Source organism: Pollachius pollachius, assembly GCF_949987615.1.
Source record: "Pollachius pollachius genome assembly, chromosome: 10".
In the NCBI taxonomy this organism is placed as follows: domain Eukaryota; kingdom Metazoa; phylum Chordata; class Actinopteri; order Gadiformes; family Gadidae; genus Pollachius; species Pollachius pollachius.
In genome coordinates, this window is record NC_136943.1 from 20,110,481 (window position 1) to 20,131,855 (window position 21,375).

The 21,375-nt window shown below is 48.8% G+C and overlaps 1 protein-coding gene across 3 annotated transcripts in view; it reads left to right on the forward strand.

The window, feature by feature from the left end:
- Nucleotides 1-21,375, forward strand: part of LOC307081467 (mitogen-activated protein kinase kinase kinase kinase 4) — a 58,467-nt gene that overhangs the window by 31,570 nt on the left and 5,522 nt on the right. For 2 of the 3 annotated variants that reach the window (XM_079744663.1, XM_079744664.1), the window contains exons 15-29: nucleotides 2,346-2,747; nucleotides 3,320-3,454; nucleotides 4,986-5,144; nucleotides 7,194-7,264; nucleotides 9,055-9,122; nucleotides 11,766-11,854; nucleotides 12,147-12,241; nucleotides 12,700-12,784; nucleotides 13,324-13,491; nucleotides 14,683-14,776; nucleotides 15,363-15,518; nucleotides 16,479-16,622; nucleotides 16,934-17,068; nucleotides 18,214-18,314; nucleotides 18,992-19,141. In XM_079744663.1, the coding sequence (XP_079600789.1) occupies nucleotides 2,346-2,747; nucleotides 3,320-3,454; nucleotides 4,986-5,144; nucleotides 7,194-7,264; nucleotides 9,055-9,122; nucleotides 11,766-11,854; nucleotides 12,147-12,241; nucleotides 12,700-12,784; nucleotides 13,324-13,491; nucleotides 14,683-14,776; nucleotides 15,363-15,518; nucleotides 16,479-16,622; nucleotides 16,934-17,068; nucleotides 18,214-18,314; nucleotides 18,992-19,141 (2,052 nt within the window). The remainder of the gene's footprint in view (nucleotides 1-2,345; nucleotides 2,748-3,319; nucleotides 3,455-4,985; nucleotides 5,145-7,193; nucleotides 7,265-9,054; nucleotides 9,123-11,765; nucleotides 11,855-12,146; nucleotides 12,242-12,699; nucleotides 12,785-13,323; nucleotides 13,492-14,682; nucleotides 14,777-15,362; nucleotides 15,519-16,478; nucleotides 16,623-16,933; nucleotides 17,069-18,213; nucleotides 18,315-18,991; nucleotides 19,142-21,375) is intronic. The other variant, XM_079744665.1, reaches the window with a different exon arrangement.

Consider the following 21,375-nt stretch of genomic DNA (forward strand, 5'->3'; position numbering starts at 1 on the left):
CGTTTTGTTTTCACCTTCAACTCAGTTGTACCATTTTGGATTCTTTGTCTTTTAAGAACCAGAACACTTGTTTATTTGATTTGTGTGTGTGTGTGTGTGTGTGTGTGTGTGTGTGTGTGTGTGTGTGTGTGTGTGTGTGTGTGTGTGTTGGTGTGGATTGTTAGTGCCTGTGTGCGCAATGAACCACACTGAGATAAACTTTGAAAAACTTTGAAGAGGCGAAAATATCTGAAAAATGCCAACACAGCATAAAAGATGAGATTAGCAAATAGTAGAACCCATCCAGGAGCCCAGTTGTTATGAGAGCAGCCCAGTTCTATACCTCACTCCTCACAATCTGCCTCTGAGAGAGAGAGAGAGAGAGAGAGAGAGAGAGAGAGAGAGAGAGAGAGGGGATCTCTAAGAGTGAGGTAGGAATTACTTTATTCAAAGAAGATGACACTTGATATTTTATAATTAGATAACAGATACACTTGGTTGTTTGTCGATGTGTTTTCTTCCATATTTGCTGTGTAGGCTAGTATTCAGGGGTTTGAAGTTGAATGCATGATTTCATTGCAAACATCTAATATCATATAGGTAGAGGCGAGAGATGTGTATCAGCAATTCATATTGCACGAAGCGGTACAACAAACCAAAACCACAAACTTCAACTTCATGATTTCAAACTTCACAAAACGTCATGTGTAAAGTTAGCTGACAATGTACAGTAGCATTACTTTACATTTAAATCTTCTTAGGTTTTCACGAGTCTCATGATATTTTTAGCCCGGACATTGACAAGTTCTTCCTGAGACAAAGTCTGACTTGTGTAATCCAAAAAGGGACATTTTCGTGGGACTTCGTTTGGTTTGGACTAAAGTTATAGAGTTAGCGCTGACGTCTCATTCCCCAGCGGTGATTCAGACGGGATGGTGGCGTTGTTGGTCATCCCGTCAGCCACTTAAGGGTTTAGTGGTGGATGTTGCAAGTCGCCTTGTTGACAAAGGAGGGCTGACGCGTTACCATGGCGAAGGCTAAACACCCGCCCAACAACAACACTGACGTTACTCCGTAGAGTCTGACCCCTTGCTGCTCGCGTCTGGAACCCGAGTCCTTATCTCATTCACTCTGCTCATCTCCATCAGGGTTGTTCCCGCCACATGGTTTAGTTTAGGTGATTTCACACTCGTCTGCTTTGAGAACACAGAGGGTCAAATATCACAAAAAGTGAGTGACCCGCCGTGCACACACACACACATACACACGCACACGGGTTCACACACACACACACACACACAAAGCAACTGTGACCACAATGGTATGGATACAATGGTGGATGCATCGTACTGAGGTCCACCTAGCAGACATACGAACCAAGCCTACCTCCACCTATAGGCATTGTTCCTGCCAGTGGGTTGGTTCAGTTTGCTGTGTTCTGTGGAATAAGTTAAATGACACCTCCATCATGTGTTCTCTTTTCACAGAAAACCCCTTAAAGCTATGCTGTTATGGTTAAAAAGTTTCAACCTAATTTGTGGGACCCTATTGCAAGTTGTCCATGTAGTCAATATTAATGAATTATCAGGTAATAAGTTATCAAATACAACATGTTTCCGGTGTCAGTATCTCGCTCTCATGAATCTAAAGCAAAAAGATTCATGAATTTAATTTCACGATTTGATTAAATTCAATAACAGCGGCAAACTTCATCTGTGTGTAACGTGTGCTGCCTAGCGTGCGTGTGGTTCACAGAGGGCTCTGTGGTAATCATATTAAAATCTGATAAGCCAAAGGAAAGGATCCAAGAGCAACACCACTACCAAACCCCAATCCCACTGTCATTTCCTTTATGTTTGTGAGCTTCTCCCTCCGCACATGTCTCCCCCCCAGCGATGGGTCTTCATGAAGCAGCTCCCCTGCCCCTTCTCTACGGCCACGTCTGTTTGTGTGTTGTCTATATCAGAGGCTCTTCCATGTGGTACCTCTTCCGTGCAATGTTAAGGAGGCTTCTGTCATCCTGTGTGAGCTGCTACTATACCTGTGCTTTTTGTTGTGTGTCTGTGTCTGCGTGTGTGTGTGTGTGTGTGTGTGTCTGCGTGTGTGTGTGTGTGTGTGTGTGTGTGTGTGTGTGTGTGTGTGTGTGTGTGTGTGTGAATCTGTGCGACCTGCCTGCCTGTATGTGTGTGTGTGTGTGTGTGTGTGTGTATATGTGTGCGACCGGCGCTCGCATGCGTGTTTGTGTGTGTGTGTGTGTGTGTGTTTATGTGGGTGCATGTATATGTGTGCAACCTGCTACGTGCGGGTTTGCGTGCATGTATGTGTGTGTCTGTGTGTGTGTGTGTGTGTGTGTGTGTGCTGCTTAGAGACCCCCACCTCCCAGCCAGCAGCTACAGCCTCCAGCCCGCCAGGCCCCTGGCCCCCAGCGCCGGGACCAGCCCCCCCAGCGCCGGGACCCCCAGCGACCCCCGCCCCAACACCTCCCCCACCCCGGGCACCAGCAGCCGTCAGCGGGCCGCAGGTCGCACCGCACCCTCCCCAAGGACCAGACCCAGCTCCTGTCCCTGCAGCACGACCACCGCCACCGGGAGCGGGAGAGGGAGCGCGAGCGAGAGAGGCACCGGGAGAGGGAGCGGGAGCGGGCGAGAGAGAGGGAGAGGGAGAGGGAGCGGCCGGCGGCCAGCGCCCAGAAGCTCGCTCGCAGCGGCGCCCTGCTGCCTGTCGCCAAGCTGCTGCCTAGCTGCCCCGCAAGCAGCCAGCGCCGCGTGGTAAACCACTACCGCTTCAAAGCGCCCTCATGCCCTCTGATTCACTGATTAACCCTCGGTCGCCCCCCCCCCCCCCCCCCCCCCTCCCTCTTCCTCACCTTATGTGAGACTTGCTGTGTCTTCTGCCCCTGTTGTGTTTGCCTCCTCCTGCCTCGTCTCACTTGATGGTCACCTTCTACCTCAGCCTTCTTTTTTTTCCCTGCTTTTCCCCATCAGTTTCCCCTGCCCTGTCCAGGTGTCTTCCCTCGACCAATCCATTCAGTTAAATCAAAATACAAATGTTCTCCGTTTAGTGAGAGTGTGGAATGCTCCATACGCGTCCTGTTGGATCTGCTTGATGAGCCACCGCAGTCTCTGGGGTTCCGCGCCGTCGGATCATCATGCGTGTCCCACATTGGTTTCCGCAGGGCAATGGATGCATTTCTGGGTCACACCTGTGCATGCCACGCGCTCACATGCAGGCGTCCCTCCGCTGTTTAGCACGTGGAGTTTTATTTTTTCCGGAGCCAGCCCGTGTGGACGTGTGGGTGCTCGGTGTCTGTGCTCAGTCCTGTCCACCTGTGCTGCTCTAGATGGAGCTCCAGGAGGCCAACCTTGCAAGGCTGCTGTCGGCAGCCGGTCTGCCAAGAGAGATGCACTCTCGGATGGGATCCGGGAGCAGTTCGAGCCCCTGTACCCCAGCCATGCAGAGAGCACACTTCAACCAGGTAAACCGCTACACCGACGTCAGCGATAACACAGCCATATCCCGGTTCTTAAAGGGGACATATTATGAAAACAACACTTTTCCTGGGATTTTGGGGCATTGTTTTGGGTCTCTGGTGCTCCCACACGCATACAAACTTTGAAAAAAGTCGGTACATGATTTCTTGAGTGAGATACGCATTTCTGAAAGTACCCCGGCTACAGTTACCAAACGAGCGAGTCAGTTTCGGCGCTCCCTCCTACGTAGGAAAGGGGGCGCAGTTGAATATTACCTCCCACTTCCCTGCTCCCCTCCAATCATCATAGCTAAGATTTTGTGGACCAGCGGACGAGCAGCTCCAGCGGGGGGAACTCAGCGGCAGCCCTGCACAGCTAAGCTCCGGGAGTACAATCCCTTTCTCTGCCGGACTGCCGCCAAAGCTTCGGCGGCAGTCCGGCAGAGAAAGGGATTGTACTCCCGGAGCTGAGCTGCCGGACTGCCACTGAAGCTTCGGCGGCAGTCTGTCCGCCGTCGAAGGCGTCCGGCGGTGTGCTCCGGGAGCTGAACTGCCGCCGAAGCTGGCAGGTCCGGCGGAGGTTATGTCTCGGCGGCAGTCCGGCAGCTCCGGCGCGGGGAGCTCGGCGGCAAGTCCGGCAGCTCAGCTCCCGGAGTACAATCCCTTTCTCCTCCATGTCGCGGTTCATGGACTTCAGAGAGTCAAGGCCAAAGTTCCTTTCCCTCAATTCCTCTCAACCACGGCCGAGATATCCCCCACTACGAGTCTTTACTTGTTGTGGAAGTACCAGAGATGTCAGCAAAGTCTTTATGATTCATAATATCATCCGAGGCGCACATAGCTTTTGGCCGTGATATTAGATATAATATTATATAAATACCCATACATAATATTATTATTATTATATTATATTATATGATATAGCTATAGAGCTCCAGGAGTCCGCAAACGGCAAAAATCCCTTCTCCTCCATGCTGTGGTTCAGTCTGACAGCTCATTGGTCAATGGGCAGCAGCTCATTTGCATTAAAGCTACAGACACCAGAGACAGCACATTCTGAAGGGACTGAAACAGTGGGGAATAGTGGTAGGCGAGAATTTTTCCTAAAAGCTATTTCCAGCAAACAGCTTCAAAAAAATGTTTTCTAGAACTCAAATACTTTGTTTACTAGTTGGGAAAACACCATCATATGTCTCCTTTAATGCTCGACGAGACATTTGAAATACATTCATGCCTTTCTACCTCTCGGGGCGGCATGTGGCTCAGGAGGTAGAACAGCTTGGTTGGTGACCGGACGGTTGCTAGTTCGATCCCTGGCTCCTCATAGCGGAGTGTCGAGGTGCCCCTGAGCGAGACACCTCAGCCTCACTGCTTCTGACGAGCTGGCTGTTGCCAGCTCTTTGAGTGTAAAGCACTTTGAGTGACCACTGGTGACCGCTGGCTGTTGTAAAGCACTTTGAGTGACCACTGGTTAGAAAAGCGCTTAATAAATGCCGTCCATCCACCGTTTACCATTTCCTATGTATATCCCGTACAGAATGCTAACCTGCGCTCCAGCCGGGACGCCCCCCACAGCAGCTCCATGTCGGACGTGGCCATCTCCCCTCTTGCCCCGTTCCGCCCAGCCGTCGCCCCCATCGGCCCCGTCGTCCCCGCGCTCGACACCGTCTTCTGGGATTCTCATAAACCCCCCAAGGTGGGCCCGCCGTCGGCTCAGGCACTGTTTATCTGTCCGGTGCGTCCGCTAAGGTGTTCCGCCTAGCTGATTGGGTGACTGGCTGGAGTGGTAACTAGCTGATTGGACGACCGGTTGGCGTGGTAACTAGCTGGTCGGTGGGCTAGTGATTGTCTTTTGAGCTGCCTGTCGGGTGAACCTTTTAGTGGTGAGGAGTTGAGGATATGCTGCTGTTCCTGATTGGTCAGCGTTTGGATATGAGTCGATCTTTATTGTACAGCACATCATTAAAAATTAGGCAACAGAGTGCAGGAAAACAAGAGGAAACATGTCAAAAGAAAAAAAAAACAGTGTGTGTGTGTGTAGTGCTGTTAGTCCTTTGGGGGAATTACTTGATTTCCCAATGAGGAAGTCGTGTGAAGTCATGTGTCCTGCCCAGCAGAGGAGGCGTGATGTCAGCCTCAACGCTGGCACGGACTGTCCTGGACCGCAAAGTGTCTCACCAGAGGCTGGGTGCATGCACCTGGTGTGTGCACGTGTGCGTATGTGTCACAAGTTTGAGGGGAGTTCATTGCCATTGATTGAAAACCCATTTCATTCCGTTTCACCCGGAGATAAAAACACAGATTTAGATGTCTCTCTTTCTCTCTCTATCTCTCTCTCTCTCTCTCTCTCTCTCTCTCTCTCTCTCCCCCTCTCCCTCCCTCTCTCTCTCTCTCTCTCTCTCTCTCTCTCTCTCTCTCTCCCCCTCTCCCTCCCCCCCTCTCTCTCTCTCTCTCTCTCTCTCTCTCTCTCTCTCTCTCTCTCTCTCTCTCTCTCTCTCTCCCTCTCCCTCCCTCTCTCTCTCTCTCTCTACCTTTACTAACCCAATATGCTGCAGGTGTATTCAGTGCTCAGCGGGCGGTCTGTGTTGTTGTTCCACTAACAGCAGAGCATATGGAGCTGATGAAACAGTTAATAACTCCCGGCGCCCCCCTGCTGGCTTCTTATGGCGCCTGTAAAGAACGCTAGCCTGTCTTCTGTTTAACGGTAACCCGAGGGAGCCCTTGGTTTCTCATCGACCATTCATTAAAAAAACCCTGGAAGCACGTTAAGAACCGGCCCATGTGGGAGTGGAACGACGACAGGCCAACCTCGGTCAGAGCTGAGCCGCTGAGAGCTACGTGGTTCTGCTGAGAGCTACGTTGTTCCGCTGAGAGCTATGGTGTTCTGATGGGCGCTATGTGGTTCTGTTGAGCGCTACTTTGTTCTGTTGAGCGCTACATGCTTCTTTTCAGCACTACGTGGTTCTGGTGAGCAGACCATTATGCTGCGTGAGGCAGGGCCAAAAGCAGCGGAGCAAGCTTGTATATGTCTGTGTGTGTGTGTGTGTGTGTGTGTGTGTGTGTGTGTGTGTGTGTGTGAGTGTGTCGGTGTCTGTGTGTGTGTGTGTCTGTGTGTGTGTCTTTGTGTGTGTGTGTGTGTGTGTATGTGTCTGTGCGTGTCTGTGTGTGTGTGTGTCAGTGTCTGTATGCGTGCCTGCGTCCGTGCGTGTGTGTGAGTGTTGGAACGATGATAGGCATTCTTCTCCGCACAGCTTGCTTCCTCTGTCGTCGTCGGGCGTGTCTTCCTTCCTCTCAGTTGCGTGGGCCCCGCAACCCCAGAGACGAGAGGTCGAGAGGTCACCAGCTGGCTGCAGAAGGATATGCGGTTGAACTGCGTCTCTCTCTGACGCCTGATAGATACCAGCTTCAGGGACACAACATTTAGGAACTCAGGAACTTAGTCTAGAAGTGCTTAAAACGATTTCACCTGTAAGTGTTTACATAGTTGTCGTGGTGTAACATTACACAATGTTAATCCACTTAGAGCTAATCTCAGTGGTGCACTGCAGAGTGCACCACATCTGAATATGAGCAGATGTCCTGATTTGTGAGACAAGCTCCTGTCACAGACTCATTTATGTTGATTCTACTTTAAAGGAAGACATGACATAAGCAAAGAGAACAAACCAAACTGCCTGTTGTCGAACCCAAGGCCCCTGATATCAGTTCGACTGGTGGATAATGGTAAACTCTTGTTGTTCTCCAGGTTCCTGAACGCACTACTTCAAAGTTCTACTGTAAGGAGCTGGTTATGGGACACAAGAGGACACCTTCGAGGTACCCACAAACACACACAAGCACTCACACACTCACACACACACACACACACACACACACACACACACACACACGTGCACACACTCACACACTCACACACACACACAGACACGCATGCGCGCGCGCACGCACACAATCACACACACATACACACATACACACTCACACACACATAGACACACACACACACACACAAAAGCAGAAATACATTCTCCGATGTCGCACAGATGTAACACTTCACAGTGGTCTGTGTGTGGGTTTGGTCTATAATGATAGCAACAATTTTCGTCAGATATTATAACCACAGAAAGCAATCCCCACAGCATGTGTCAATGGAAGTGTCGATGCAGGTCCACGCACACAGAGTGATTCTCTGTCACTTCTCTACTTGCATAGCTCGGGGACAGCAGTATTGGGGGAACATTGAGGGTACTGTTTGCTTTATTGTGGCACTGAGTTTATTGAGATTGGGAATGTCCGAAAGCAGCTTTGTCAAGCAAACAGTGAGGCCTCTTCCTCCGTGGTTGATGCTCTAGAGAGAACATTGAGGGCTCGTCCTCTGTGGTTAAGGCTCTACAAACAGAGAACACTATGGTGGGTAAGGCTCTACAAACAGAGAACATTTAGGGCTGTTCCTCCGTGGTTAAGGCTGTACAAACAGAGAACATCGAGGGCTCTTCCTCTATGGTTAAGGCTCTAAAGAGAACATTGAGGGCTCTTCCTCTGCGGTTAAGGCATTACAAACAGAGAACATCGAGGGCTCTTCCTCTATGGTTAAGGCTCTAAAGAGAACATTGAGGGCTCTTCCTCCGCGGTTAAGGCATTACAAACAGAGAACATTGAGGGCTCTTCCTCCGGGCTCTACAATGGGCACTTGTCTCTGTTTAAGATGGCGTCGAACTAGCAGAGCAACGATCATGTGGAGCATGCCATGCATAGTCTTACCCCTTGAGATGGTATGCTTGATTGTGTTAAGAAAATAAAATGCCAACAACTCGCAGCAACTGTTTGTTGACACTATTTTGGTAAAGCACACTCACAGGCACAAGATCCCCGCTCCCTTTCTCTTTGTCCTCATCGCTCACTCTTTCTCTCTCACACTGCAATCCCCCAATTTTAGCAAATGACTCTCTCAATCGGTCTCTCCCTCTGTTTCTATCTCTCTGTTTCCACCCTGGCTCTGTCATCTTTCGTGTCCCTCTCTATTGTCCAAGTTACTATTTATATCACTGTTCCACCACCTTGCTACTGTAGTTTACCTAGTTATATCAACAAGCTTTCTCTCTCACTCTCTCTCTCTCTCCGTCTCTCTGTCTCTCTGTCGCTCTGTCTCTCTCCCTGTCTCTGTCTCTGTCTCTCTCCCTGTCTCTGTCTCTGTCTCTGTCTCTATCTCTGTCTCTCGGTTTCAGTCTCGGTCTCTCTCTCTCTCTCTCTCTCTGTCTCTCTCTCTCTCTCTCTCTCTCCCCCTCTCTCTCTTTCTCTCTGTCTCTTTCTCTCTGTCTCTTTCTCTCTCTCTCTGTCTCTTTCTCTGACTCTCTGTCTCTGTCTCTCTCTCTCTCTCTCTCTCTCTCTCTCTCTCTCTCTCTTCACTCTCTCTCTCCGTCTCTCTGTCGCTCTGTCGCTCTGTCTCTCTCCCTGTCTGTGTCACTCTGTCTCTCTCCCTGTCTCTTTCTCTGTCTCTCTCTCTCTCTCTCTCTCTCTCTCTCTCTCTCTCTCTCTCTCTCTCTCTATCTGTCTCTATGTCTCGAATGCAATACATCCTGTCTGCATGTCTCTCTATCCCCATCTAGTGGCAGTCCTGTATTTGCGGAAAAGTTGACCTGGACGGTATCGCCGGGGGGCTCAAGTAACCATCCAGGTGAGGACACACACACACACACACACACACACACACACACACACACACACACACACACACACACACACACACACACACACACACACATATACACATACATCCATACACACACACAGACACACACACACACACACACACACACATATACACATACATACATACATACATACATACATACATACATACATACACATACACACACACACAAACACGTTCACACACACACACACGCACACACACACACACACACACACACATGTACACACACAGACACACACACACACACATACATACATACATACATACATACACACAAACACACACACACACACTCACACACAAACCCACACCCACACATGCACACACACACCCAAAGTCATACACACACACACACACACACACACACACACACACATACACACACAGACAAACTACAATTGCGACCACCATTTAACTACACAACTCCTTTACGGCCTTATCTAGTACATTTGAGAGTAACTTGATCCAGATCATTTTTATTTGTAGAATACGTAAAATGTTCTATTTGTCATATGAACCTGCCCTGTGTTACCCCTCAAAAGACCACTTGTGGCTGTGAGCAGAATTGAACATCGATTTTTTGCTTCACTGCTGTGAAATGGGGCGAAATCCTGGCTCTATTTTAGAGTCTATGTTTCAGACTGAGGGAAAATGCAAGTGACAGCTAGTGTAAACTAGAAAGCCAAACATGTCCTAACTCTCAGTAGTCAGGGTCAATAGAAGGTTGTGTGTTTGTTTGTGAACTGCTTGTCTCCTACGTCGTCATTACGAAACATTCTTGTATCTAATCGGAGGATTTGACCTTTTGAATGAGTTGTGACTCCTATCTTGTGACTTAACGATCTGGGATGGAAAGTTTGCAAAACTGTTTCTTTATGGTCTGCATTGTATGTGTGGGCGGACACGTGAGTGTTTGTGTGTGTGTGTGTGTGTGTTTGTATGTGTGTGTGCATATGCGTGCATGTGTGTGTGTGTGTTTGTGTTAGCCCACCAAAGTTGCCCTCGTTATCACCCCACACATCCTAAACTCTTACTTAGCTCATAGCTTACTTTGCTTACTTAGTTTTCAGCAAACAAACTCTCTCTCTCTATCGCTATCTCGCTCTCTATCTCTCTCCCTCTCTCTCTTTCTCTCTGTCTCTCTATCCCTCTCTCTCTCCTCTTCCTCCTCCCGATTTCTCTCTCTCTCTCTCTCTCTCTCTCTCTCTCTCTCTCTCTCTCTCTCTCTCTCTCTCTCTCATACACACAGAGCCCTAACGCACGGCCTGAAGCGGTCCTGTAAACCAAAACAGACCCACACAAACGCCCACCAGCATGCACACACTCATGCACACTCCAAAAGTCGGGAGAGGGAAGAGAGAGGAGGCCAGTTGTACTCCATTCAAACGCTCTTTCCCCTTTATAGTTGTCTGCAAAAGAGTAAAAAAACTATTCAAAGCTCTTGTCTTAGATTCCCTCCTATCCTTCTCCCTCCTCTCTCTCCCTCCTCTCCCTCCTCTCCCTCTCCCTCTCCCTCCTCTCCCTCCTCTCCCTCCTCTCCCTCTCCCTCTCCCTCCTCTCCCTCCTCTCCATCCCCTCCTCTCCCTCTCTTCCACCTCTCCCTCCTCTCCCTCTCCCTCTCCCTCCTCTCTCTCCCTCCTCTCTCTCCCTCCTCTCCCTCTCCCTCTCTACTCTCCTCTCCTTTTCCCTCTCTCTCTCCCTCCTCTCCCTCCTCTCTCTCCCTCCTCTCCCTCTCCCTCTCCCTCCCTCTCTCTCTTTATCTCCCACTCCCGTCCGCTCTGTGTGTGGTCACCAGGAAGCAGCAGTTGTAATGTATAGTGACAGAGAGAGGGAGAGATAGAGAGAGATAGAGAGATAGAGAGAGGGGGCGGTGGAGGCGTGTAAGATGGGTTCAGTATTTCAAAGTGCCTCTCTCGGGGTCAAGCAGGGAGTGGAATGGCTTCTGGGGCTTCCTGCTGTGAGCGCGTGCAAACACAAACACACTCGCGCGCAAACACTCACACACACACACAAGCAAACACAAACAGACAGAGTCACACTTACGCATGCACACACATACACACACAAGGCCAAACACACACACACGCAAACAAACACAAAAATGCATACGCACACACACACAAACGCACGCACACACACACTCACACACGGATACGCACTTCCCAATCTCCATCGCATCAGACTTGTGGGGCCTCAAGGAAGTTTTTCTCCGCTTGTCTTCCAAACTGTTAAATGCACTTTTTGATTTCCTTGAAGGGAGTTGCAGGGCGGGAAATGAAAAGGTGTGACATGAAGTCACAGTTGTATTTCACCAGGTGCTTTTACCCAATATCAACCTGGTGTCCTTAAAGCCAGCAGCTGAGATCTTTCCTGAGGGGAGCTTCAAGTGGAGAGTTCACGTGTAGTTGTTGTGTTTTGACATGTACCACACATTAAATGCATGGAGAATTGATTTGTGTTTGTGCCTCTTTGGTTTTGGTCTGTGTGTGGGGGTACATGTGTGTGTGTGCGGGTGCGTGTGTTTGTGTGTGTGTGTGTGTGTGTGTGTGCGTGTTTGTATGTGTGTGTGTGTGTGTGTGTGTGTCTGTGTGTCTGTGTGTCAAGGTTACTTTAACCTGGAGAGCCCCCTCCTACAGCAGCGTCTGCAGCAGCAGAGGAGACCGCAGGACGGCTCCCCCGGTGGACCATCTCAGGTACTGCAGGCTTAGACCGCTCCAATCACAGCAGGGCACACTGGTCGTCCGTTCACCAGCCAATGATAACATTTGATGTTACTCTCACATGCTCATGGTATAACAGGTATACCTTTTGTATACACATTTATGAATCAGCATTCCACACAGTTTTTTACCTTTAATGATTTAATAATTAGTAAGAAGGCTTGCGGTTTGAAGGCTGTGACCGCCTCTTGTAATGGGAATATTGATGACATTTTTCCCTTTTTCTTTCTCTAAAATAAACACAATCTTACACACACACACACAGGGTATCCGACCCACTGCTGGGCGGCACAACAAGATGGCGGAATACTCTTCGTCTAGCGACGAGCTGGGCAGCAGTGACGAAGAGGAGAGCCCCAGGTGAGGAACGCTGGTTAATAAGTCATTCCTCCACTTCCTGTGGGGTTTCATCAACACTTACATGTGTTAGCAGTTCATGGAGTTCAACTTCATCGAGGCAAGTTGGGGAACACTGTTTGAGCGACACCGCTTTAGCATCAGTTAATGCAAACATTCACACACCGATGGAGGAATCAACCAAGCAAGGCACCGGCCAACTCGTCAGGAGCAGTCAGGGTGAGGCGCGTTGCTCAGGGACTCCCCGACACTCTAGCTAGGATGAGCCAGGGATTGAACTAGCAACCTTCCGGTTACACGTCAACCTGCTCTACCTCCTGAGCTAAGCCGTCACCCAATATGGCAGAAAGTTACTTATTTCAGTGACAGTTCCCCGGTCTCAGTCCCACACGGGGAGGGATTCTGAAACACGCCCTGCAGGTGAGGCATTTTTGAAGATCTGGGTTTTCTTTTATTGCCAGGTCTGCCCTCTCCAACGGGCAAGGCCGACATTTCCGAGGGATTCCCGACGGCATTGTACTACAACCTCACCACAACCTCAACCAGGTAGCATGCACGTCAGGCACAGTACACACACACACATACACACACACACACACGCACACTAACACATGCACACTAAAACACACACAAGGTAGAGGCTGCTTCTCACATAAATACACACACACACATTGACACACACAAAAAAGTGTCTGCCTCTCTCACAAATAAACACACACATATGCAGACATATACAGTACGTAAACATATCCACACACACGCTGCACACACACAGTGTGTTAGCATTGCTGTCCTTCCAAGTCACACCACTAGGTGCTGCTGTGACCATGCAGCTGGCAGCATGGGGTTTGGTTCATTTACAAAACGAAAGAAGCCTGTTTTTTAAAAGAGAAGAAGAGTGCATGCAAACACAACTAAAGCAAAAGCTCTAACAAATACATGTCTGCTACAAAGCACACGACATACAGATTATTATTTTATTGATTATAGTGTGTGTGTGTGTGTTCTTATGTGTGTGCGTGTGTGGGTGTGTGTGTGTGTGTGTGTGTGTGTGTGTGTGCGTGCGTGCGTGCGTGTGCGTGCAGAACGTCGCGCGGGGCCCAGATGACACATACATGCTGCCGGACCTGCTGCAGAAGACCCAACCCCCGTCGGGCCCAGGGGGGCCGGACCCCCGCGCCCAGCAGCAGCAGAGGGACCTGGCCTACTCCCAGTCCCCCACCGCCGTACGCTCCCCCCAGCACCCAGAGCCCGTACGTAGGGGGGGAGAGACACACAAGGGGAGAGGGAGGGAGACACACAGGGAGAGAGAGACACAAAGGGGGAGAGAGACACACAGGGGCAGAGAGAGACACAGGGGGAGAGAGACACCCTGGACGGACAGATGGATAGAGAGAGAGACACCTGGACAGACAGGGGGATAGAGAGAGAGACACCTGGACGGAGAGAGGGATAGAGAGAGAGTACCTGGACAGACAGAGGGATAGAGAGAGAGACACCTTGACAGACAGAGGGATAGAGAGAGAGACACCTTGACAGACAGAGGGATAGAGAGAGAGACACCTGGACAGACAGGGGGATAGAGAGAGAGTACCTGGACGGAGAGAGGGATAGAGAGAGAGTACCTGGACAGACAGAGGGATAGAGAGAGAGACACCTTGACAGACAGAGGGATAGAGAGAGAGACACCTGGACAAACAGGGGGATAGAGAGAGAGTACCTGGACGGAGAGGGGGATAGAGAGAGAGAGACACCTGGACAGACAGGGGGATAGAGATAGAGTACCCTGACAGACAGAGGGATAGAAAGAGAGAGATAGACAGACAGATACACAGAAGGATAGGCAGACAGAGAGCCAAGGGGATAGCGAAAGAGAGGGATAGACCGATAGACAATGGGATAGATGGATAGATAAACAGATAGAGGGATAGCCAGACAGACAGAAAGAAAACAGACAGAGGGATAGACAAACTTATGGATGGGTAGACAGAGAGGGGGATAGTCTGACAGACAGACAGACAGACAGACAGACAGAGAGAAGGAAAGACAGGCAGACCAAATATAATCTACATTTTCATTGGAACTCATTCATCCGTCTGTCAAAATTAATGTTGTTTTATGATGGAGGCAAGCTTTTGTATTATTCATATGCCAATCTGCCAATATACAACACCTCCAATCGAGAATCAAACACATTATTGGTGACAACCCAATGAAGATTGGTTATATCCTGTGTGTCACAGGCAGAGGCACCTTCACAGGTTATTATTATTATCAGATGCAATGAATGTAAATGTCATAGAAATGCAAATGCCACATTTATTATTGTGAAATATGTTGACTTATCTAAGTTGACTAAAGCTATGTATGTGACGCAGCCAGCTTGGTACCTGAGTCCTTTATGTTCCACTGCTGCCATTGATTGGTCCTGCTGTCTGTCACAGGCCCCCAGCAGCCCCACGGCTCAGAACACCTCCCCCCCCCTCACACCTTTCATCGACCCCAGACTGCTGCAGTTAGCACCGCCCTGCAGCCCCAGTGAGTGCACACACACACGCACACGCACGCACACACACACGCACACGCACACGCACACACACACAAACACACAGGCATGCACACGTACACACACACACACATGCACACATACACAGGCATTCACACATACATGCACAAACATGCACACACACTGACATGCACACATACACACACACACAAACACAAATTCGCTCAAAATAAGAGAAGGTTTGTGAAAAGAGACGTGGAAATGCCGGTTGCCAACTATGGAAGAACTCCTAAGTGTGAACAACAGAGGAATTGACTAACAAAGGAAGGAAAGCAGTCTCAGAGCGGAGTTGTAGGCTGTGTTTAAGACTACAGTTCTCCATTGCTTCACTGTTGGCAACCTCACTTCTCTGGCAAAAACTATTATTTCTGAATACTTATGTTGGTTATACAGATGTAATAAAACTGATGTTGGTATATAAAAATTAACAAATTATGTAAAGGTAATTTGTAGCTACATATAAGTCTCAACAGTCTCAACGCTTGTGTGTGAGTTGTTGAGCTAGACATGAAATTATTGTTGACCTATTTTCTCTCTAAACTTATCCCCCCTGTGCAGCAAGCAGCAGGCCTGAGCCAATCAGAAGGCAGAACCACAGGAAGGGCTCTGTGGTGAACGTGAACCCCACCAACATCCGTCCACAGAGTGACACGCCCGAGATCCGCAAATACAAGAAGAAGTTCAACACCGAGGTCCTCTGCGCCGGCCTCTGGGGTTTGTAGTTCTCTTTCACCGCTGGGTTGTAGTTCCTGAGTCGCACATGTAGGCGTGACAAGTTAACATGTGGATTTTAATGATGAATGAATTGGTGTCGGATTAAATATTGAATGTAGTCATTATTATTCAGTATGCTTTCATCATGGGTGATACACTCACTCAAGGCACAAAGAAACGTTTTTGTAGCTGGTACTACTTTGATATTGCTCATTTTACTTGATAAAAAATATATAGAATGAGTTTCTGTGCTCAGTCCTGGTCGGCCCTTGTAGACAATATATATACTCTTTTAAGGAAACATAGCTCTTATCAAAGCCTTTTCAGCGCTGGTTGACGGAACGGCAAATGGTTGCTTTTGTAAGTGGTTGTAGACGTATTATAGTTCACACACACGCATACAGCAGCAGAAGACCCTTGCCGTGGGCGAATCACCCAGCTCACCAGGAGCCTTCAGGGGTCACCTGTCTTCAGGGGTCATGTGTCTGACTCAAGGACTTTTGCTTCAACTCGTTTTTCTTCGAAGCCAGGGCAGTCAACGAGAAACCATCTGGTTATTGCTAGCAAAACCTCTATAATCCTCAGTGTGGCTCCGCTTGGAATGGATAGATCAGGAGGGAAATTATTGAACACAAATCTTAGGGTGCTCAGTTTGAACGTGATAGGATGGAAAGAGCAGAAGAGAGCAAGATTTGGGAAGATAGATCCTGATTGGTCAGAGATGAAGGGGGCGCGGTCACACAGAGGCAGAGGCGATCACCTGTCCATGAACTCAATCTCCTTTCCTATCAGCTCATTCTCCTTTCTCTCGCTCCACGCCGACGGATGGCTGCGCCACTTCTGACAAAGGACACTTAAATAGCAGCTGATGAATCGTAGAGGGCTCCGATACGCCCTAGTTGTCGCTGTCCCTGTGTCTGTACCTGAGGACGATGACTGACGGCTGCTGTCGCTGTGCAGGGGTGAACCTCCTGGTGGGGACGGAGAGCGGCCTGTGGCTGCTGGACCGCAGCGGCCAGGGCAAGGTCTACTCTCTCATCAGCCGCCGGCGCTTCCAGCAGATGGACGTGCTGGAGGGCCTCAACGTGCTCATCACCATATCAGGTGGGCCCCCCGCACGTCGGCCCCTGGAGGTCACACCTCCATGTCTCTGTCCGTCTCGCCCACTCTCTCGCTGTATATATATATAATTATTGTATATATATATAATATTTCTATTTATTTCATTATTATTAGTTTATATATGACTGTTTCTATGACTCTATCGCAATTCAATTTTACAATGTTTTTCTGGTTTGAACTTTGTTACATCAATCTACAGAAATACCCTAAACAACTCATGTGTCTGCGTGTCTGTGTGTGTGCCTGTGTGCCTGTGTGCGTGCGCATGCGTGTGTGTGTGTGTGTGTGTGCAGGTAAGAAGAACAAGCTGCGGCTGTACTACCTGTCGTGGCTGAGGAACAAGATCCTGCACAACGACCCCGAGGTGGAGAAGAGGCAGGGCTGGACGTCAGTGGGCGACCTGGAGGGATGTGTGCACTACAAAGTCGGTGAGGAGGACACTCTGCTGCCCCTGCCTGCCCCACATACTCTGTTCTGTTCCCACGGCGTTAGGCTGACCGGGCAGGTCTATTTATACAGCGGACCTCAACACACAAGGCCATTCCTAGTGCTCTCCCAAGGCCAGGAGTACAAACATTGACAAACCGTAAATCGTCACTATGCCGCTTTCCTGCTGCAGACGTTAACTCCATACGAAAGATTATCTGAGCTGGAACAGTTCTAAAGAATAAGAACTCGCCCATCCATGAATCAGGAAGCCACCCAGGGAATCGTTCTCCAAATCGTTTTATTCTGGTTTATTCTCTTTTACTCATGCAGATGTTTATATGTTATTTTGTTTGACCTGTATTCAACCAGGAAGTCCCTTTAGATTCAAATCTCTTAACCGAGCCGAGAGAGGCCACCAGTAAAAGGTTACAAGAATATAAAATAGAGTAGGTTGAAACACATAAGGAACAATTGAGGAAAATAGAGCATGATAAAAACAGACCAGCAGTCAACAGATACAAAAATCCACTTTGGAAAAGCAGTTGCACTCTTTGTTTTTAATCAAAGCTGGGAACACTCCCAGGGAGACATCATTCATTGAGCTATAGGGATGTTATGGCCTGACCACGGCGAAAAATAGAAGAGAAGAGAGTTCCAAGCAAATCCTGGCTACCATAGAGAAGCCATCGGGTGGAGTTAAAAACTCAAGAGCTGCTGGGGAGTGATAGGAAACTACAGTCATGAAGAGAGCTTGCCAAGTTTGGCTTTCTTATAAAAGATCGACCAATGCCAATGTCTCTTTAGGCTTATGAAAGAACAGAAAAACAGATCATGAAGTACACAGACATGTGAATGGGAAAAGGAGTTTGATATGAGGCGCAGAGAACTGCGGTACACAGAGTCTGGGCAGTGAAGTGTGGAGAACGAAGTAGGCTTGTAAATAATGTCCCCATAGTCTAGAGAACACTTAAGAGTGTATCCTGACCAAGGCTTTGATTAACTGCTACATGAAGGCAGTTTATAGTCCCGCTATTACGTCCTCATACTTCTGTTATCAGCAGAGATCCATTTGTTAGCAAACTGGGAAAATACACAACCAATATGTGTGTGTTTCTAATAAATATACGTTTGGATTTGTCTGCAGTGCGGTACGAAAAGATCAAGTTCTTGGTGATTGCGTTGAAGAGCGCGGTGGAGGTCTACGCCTGGGCTCCTAAACCCTACCACAAGTTCATGGCCTTCAAGGTCAGTCCAGCCCTCTGCTCGTGGGTCATGGCACCCAAAGGAACGTTTGGGATTCTGCATTTCAAATCAAAGCTTCTGCCGTATTCAGGCCATCACTCTTACAGTCGTCTTCTATGTCATCTAGATCTAGGACAAACCGTAGGAAGAAACAATCTAATAGGGTCACCTTCTCTCTCTCTCTCTCTCTCTCTCTCTCTCTCTCTCTCTCTCTCTCTCTCTCTCTCTCCCTCTGTTCGTCACTCTCTTGCTTTCTGTCTCATTTAATCCCTCACCAAGACATGCATACACACACACACACACACACACTCACAGCCATCATCCTAGCTGTGCCCCATTTCTTCAGACTCCTCTGTGGCCTGAACTACTTTCCTTCTTGGTGTCCTAGCTTTTGTCCTCTCAAAAGTTAGTTCTGCTGCTGAGGGACACACCTGTTAGATGGCAGACAGACAGATCCCCTCTGAAGTCACACCAATATGTTGTTTGTCTAACTAGTTTCCTATTTACTGCTGTGCTTATCCACTTCTAATTTGATTATTTTTTCACTGTGTGTGTGTGTGTTCTTGCGTGTTTGTATGTGTCTGTTTGTTGTGTGTGTGTGTGTGTGTGTGTGTGTGTGTGTGTGTGTGTGTGTGTGTTCATGCATGTCTGTGTCTGTTTATGTGTGTGTATGCGTCCAGTCCTTCTGCCCGCTGCCCCAGAGACCCCTGTCCGTTGACCTGACGGTGGAGGAGGGTCAGAGGTTAAAGGTCATCTACGGATCACTCTCGGGCTTCCACGCCATCGACGTGGACTCTGGAACGCCGTACGACCTCTACCTGCCCACCCACGTAAGACCCCGGCAGACCCCCGCCGTCCCGTCTGTCCGTCCCTCTGTCTGTCCGTCCATATCTCTGTCCATTCTGCCCGAACCTCAGTCGGTACACGACGGTGAATCAAAGGCCAAAGGTCAAAGTGTTTTATTGTCCTTCTGTACTTTGAGGTTATGTTCGACCTGGCAGGCAAACAGGAGGCATAATAGATTGAAAAGATATGGCAAGAATTGAGAAATAATAACCCATACATAATAAATAATATTAAAAATAATGTCAAATAAATAAAAACATAGGAACACTAGCAACAGTTCCAGGGAATGTAAATCTGTAAACAACTAAACAACCGTCCAATACTGTTATGCAATACAATGAGGAATATATATAGATCTAAAGCGGAATGTGCTGATGAACTTATCCATAAATAGTTTAAGGTCATGTACATTTAATGTACATAAGTGTTCATGTGATCACTATGTTCAACAAGGTTGGTGTTGGGTCAAAGGCCTGGTTGCCTGGGGGATAAAATACTGCTTGTATAAGCCTGTGTGCTTCGGTAACGTCTCCCAGATGGCACCAGTGTGAGAGGTCTATGGCCTGGGTGGCTGTGGTCAACGTGTGGTAGATACCTTCAAAGAGGGGAGCCGGGCACGGATGATGGCCCTGCTGGCTTCTTTTCCGGTCTGTGCGGAGGTTCCTTGCCCTCTACGCCCTGGTAACGGTCATTAGACCGGCACGTATTCATACGAGTAAGGAGATACGCACACGACCTGTTTGAATGGCTCCTCTCGTCTGTTTCAACAGAATCATTCACTACCTTTGGACTGCATGTGTTTGGCGGCATATGGCTCAGGAGGTAGAGCGGGTTGGCTGGTAACCAGAAAGTTGCTAGTTCGATCCCGGCTCCTCTTAGCTGAGTGACGAGGTGTCTCTGAGCAAGACACCTCACCCAAATTGCTCCCGACGAGCTGGCTGTCACCCTGCGTGGCTGACACCGCCGTCGTTGTGGAATGTGTGCATGCATGGGTGAATGTTAGGAAATATTGTAACGTACTGGTTAGAAAAGTGCTGTATGAATGCAAATATACCTTTCTACTACCTACCCACTATGACCTCACTCTTCAAGGGACCACGTTTTACAAGTGTGAACCACTTTCAATAAACCAGACTGTGGGCGGATAGTTTTAAGTATTTGAACCGGATTTGCCTGGAGGAGAAAGGAAGTGATATCCAGGGATGTCCTGGGTCTTCAAGCCCCCATCATGGGATGTATTTGCAAGTTACCCACAATGCATTGGTGATTGCCTCTGTCATTATTTGATGGTTAGTAACATGACTAGTTTGCAGTGAATTAATTCAGGAAAGCAGAGGAGGACCCAAGGCTGACGTTATAACCCAATGGGTTGGGATGTTAAGCCTTCCAGCTAGTACTGACATGCATCCATACTGAGGTGAGGTGTTTATTAGGATTTACCAACAAAGTCACAACTACACTTTTGAATTAAATCCAAATGGGAACAGGTACCTGATGTGACTCATGAACATTTCTAATGTCCCCTTCCTCACCCAGAAAACCGTGACTCATACACGGTAACAGTGGGCTGGGTGTCTCCTGTCCTAACAGCTCTGTGTCTGGCTGTAGCCCAGTGCCAGGAGTATGTTTAAACCCTTTGATATCAACTCTGCATAAGAGGGGCGGATATCATCCGCGTCCCACAACACCGTAGCTATCCCCTTCACATGCAGTTTGATTTCCCTGGCCTCCTCTCCACCCACCCTTTACACCAGGCATCAATCACCACCCTCCTTTCCTCTCTCTGTACTTTCATCATTGTTACCCCCCTACAAACACACGCACCTAAACACCACACACACACACACACACACACACACACACAGGCACCCCTACTGAGTAGGAGGGGGGCCTGTGTGAGTTCTCATCAACCACCTGCTCTCTCTCTTTCTCTGTCTGTCTCTCTGTCTGTCTGTCTCTCGGTCTTTTCTCTACCACCCCCGCTGTCACTCTTGTACCATCTTGCCGACTTTAGTTTGGGATTCATTCCTTTACTCTGCCTCCATCTGTCGGTCTCTCTCTCTCTCTCTCTCTTTCTCTCTCTCCCTCTCTCTCTCTCTCTCTCTCTCTCTCTCTCTCTCTCTCTCTCTCTCTCTCTCTCTCTCTCTCTCTCTTTTCTCTCTACCTATCTATGTCTCTCGCCCGCTCCAGTGTTCAATACGTGGGCAGCAGGCGCTCC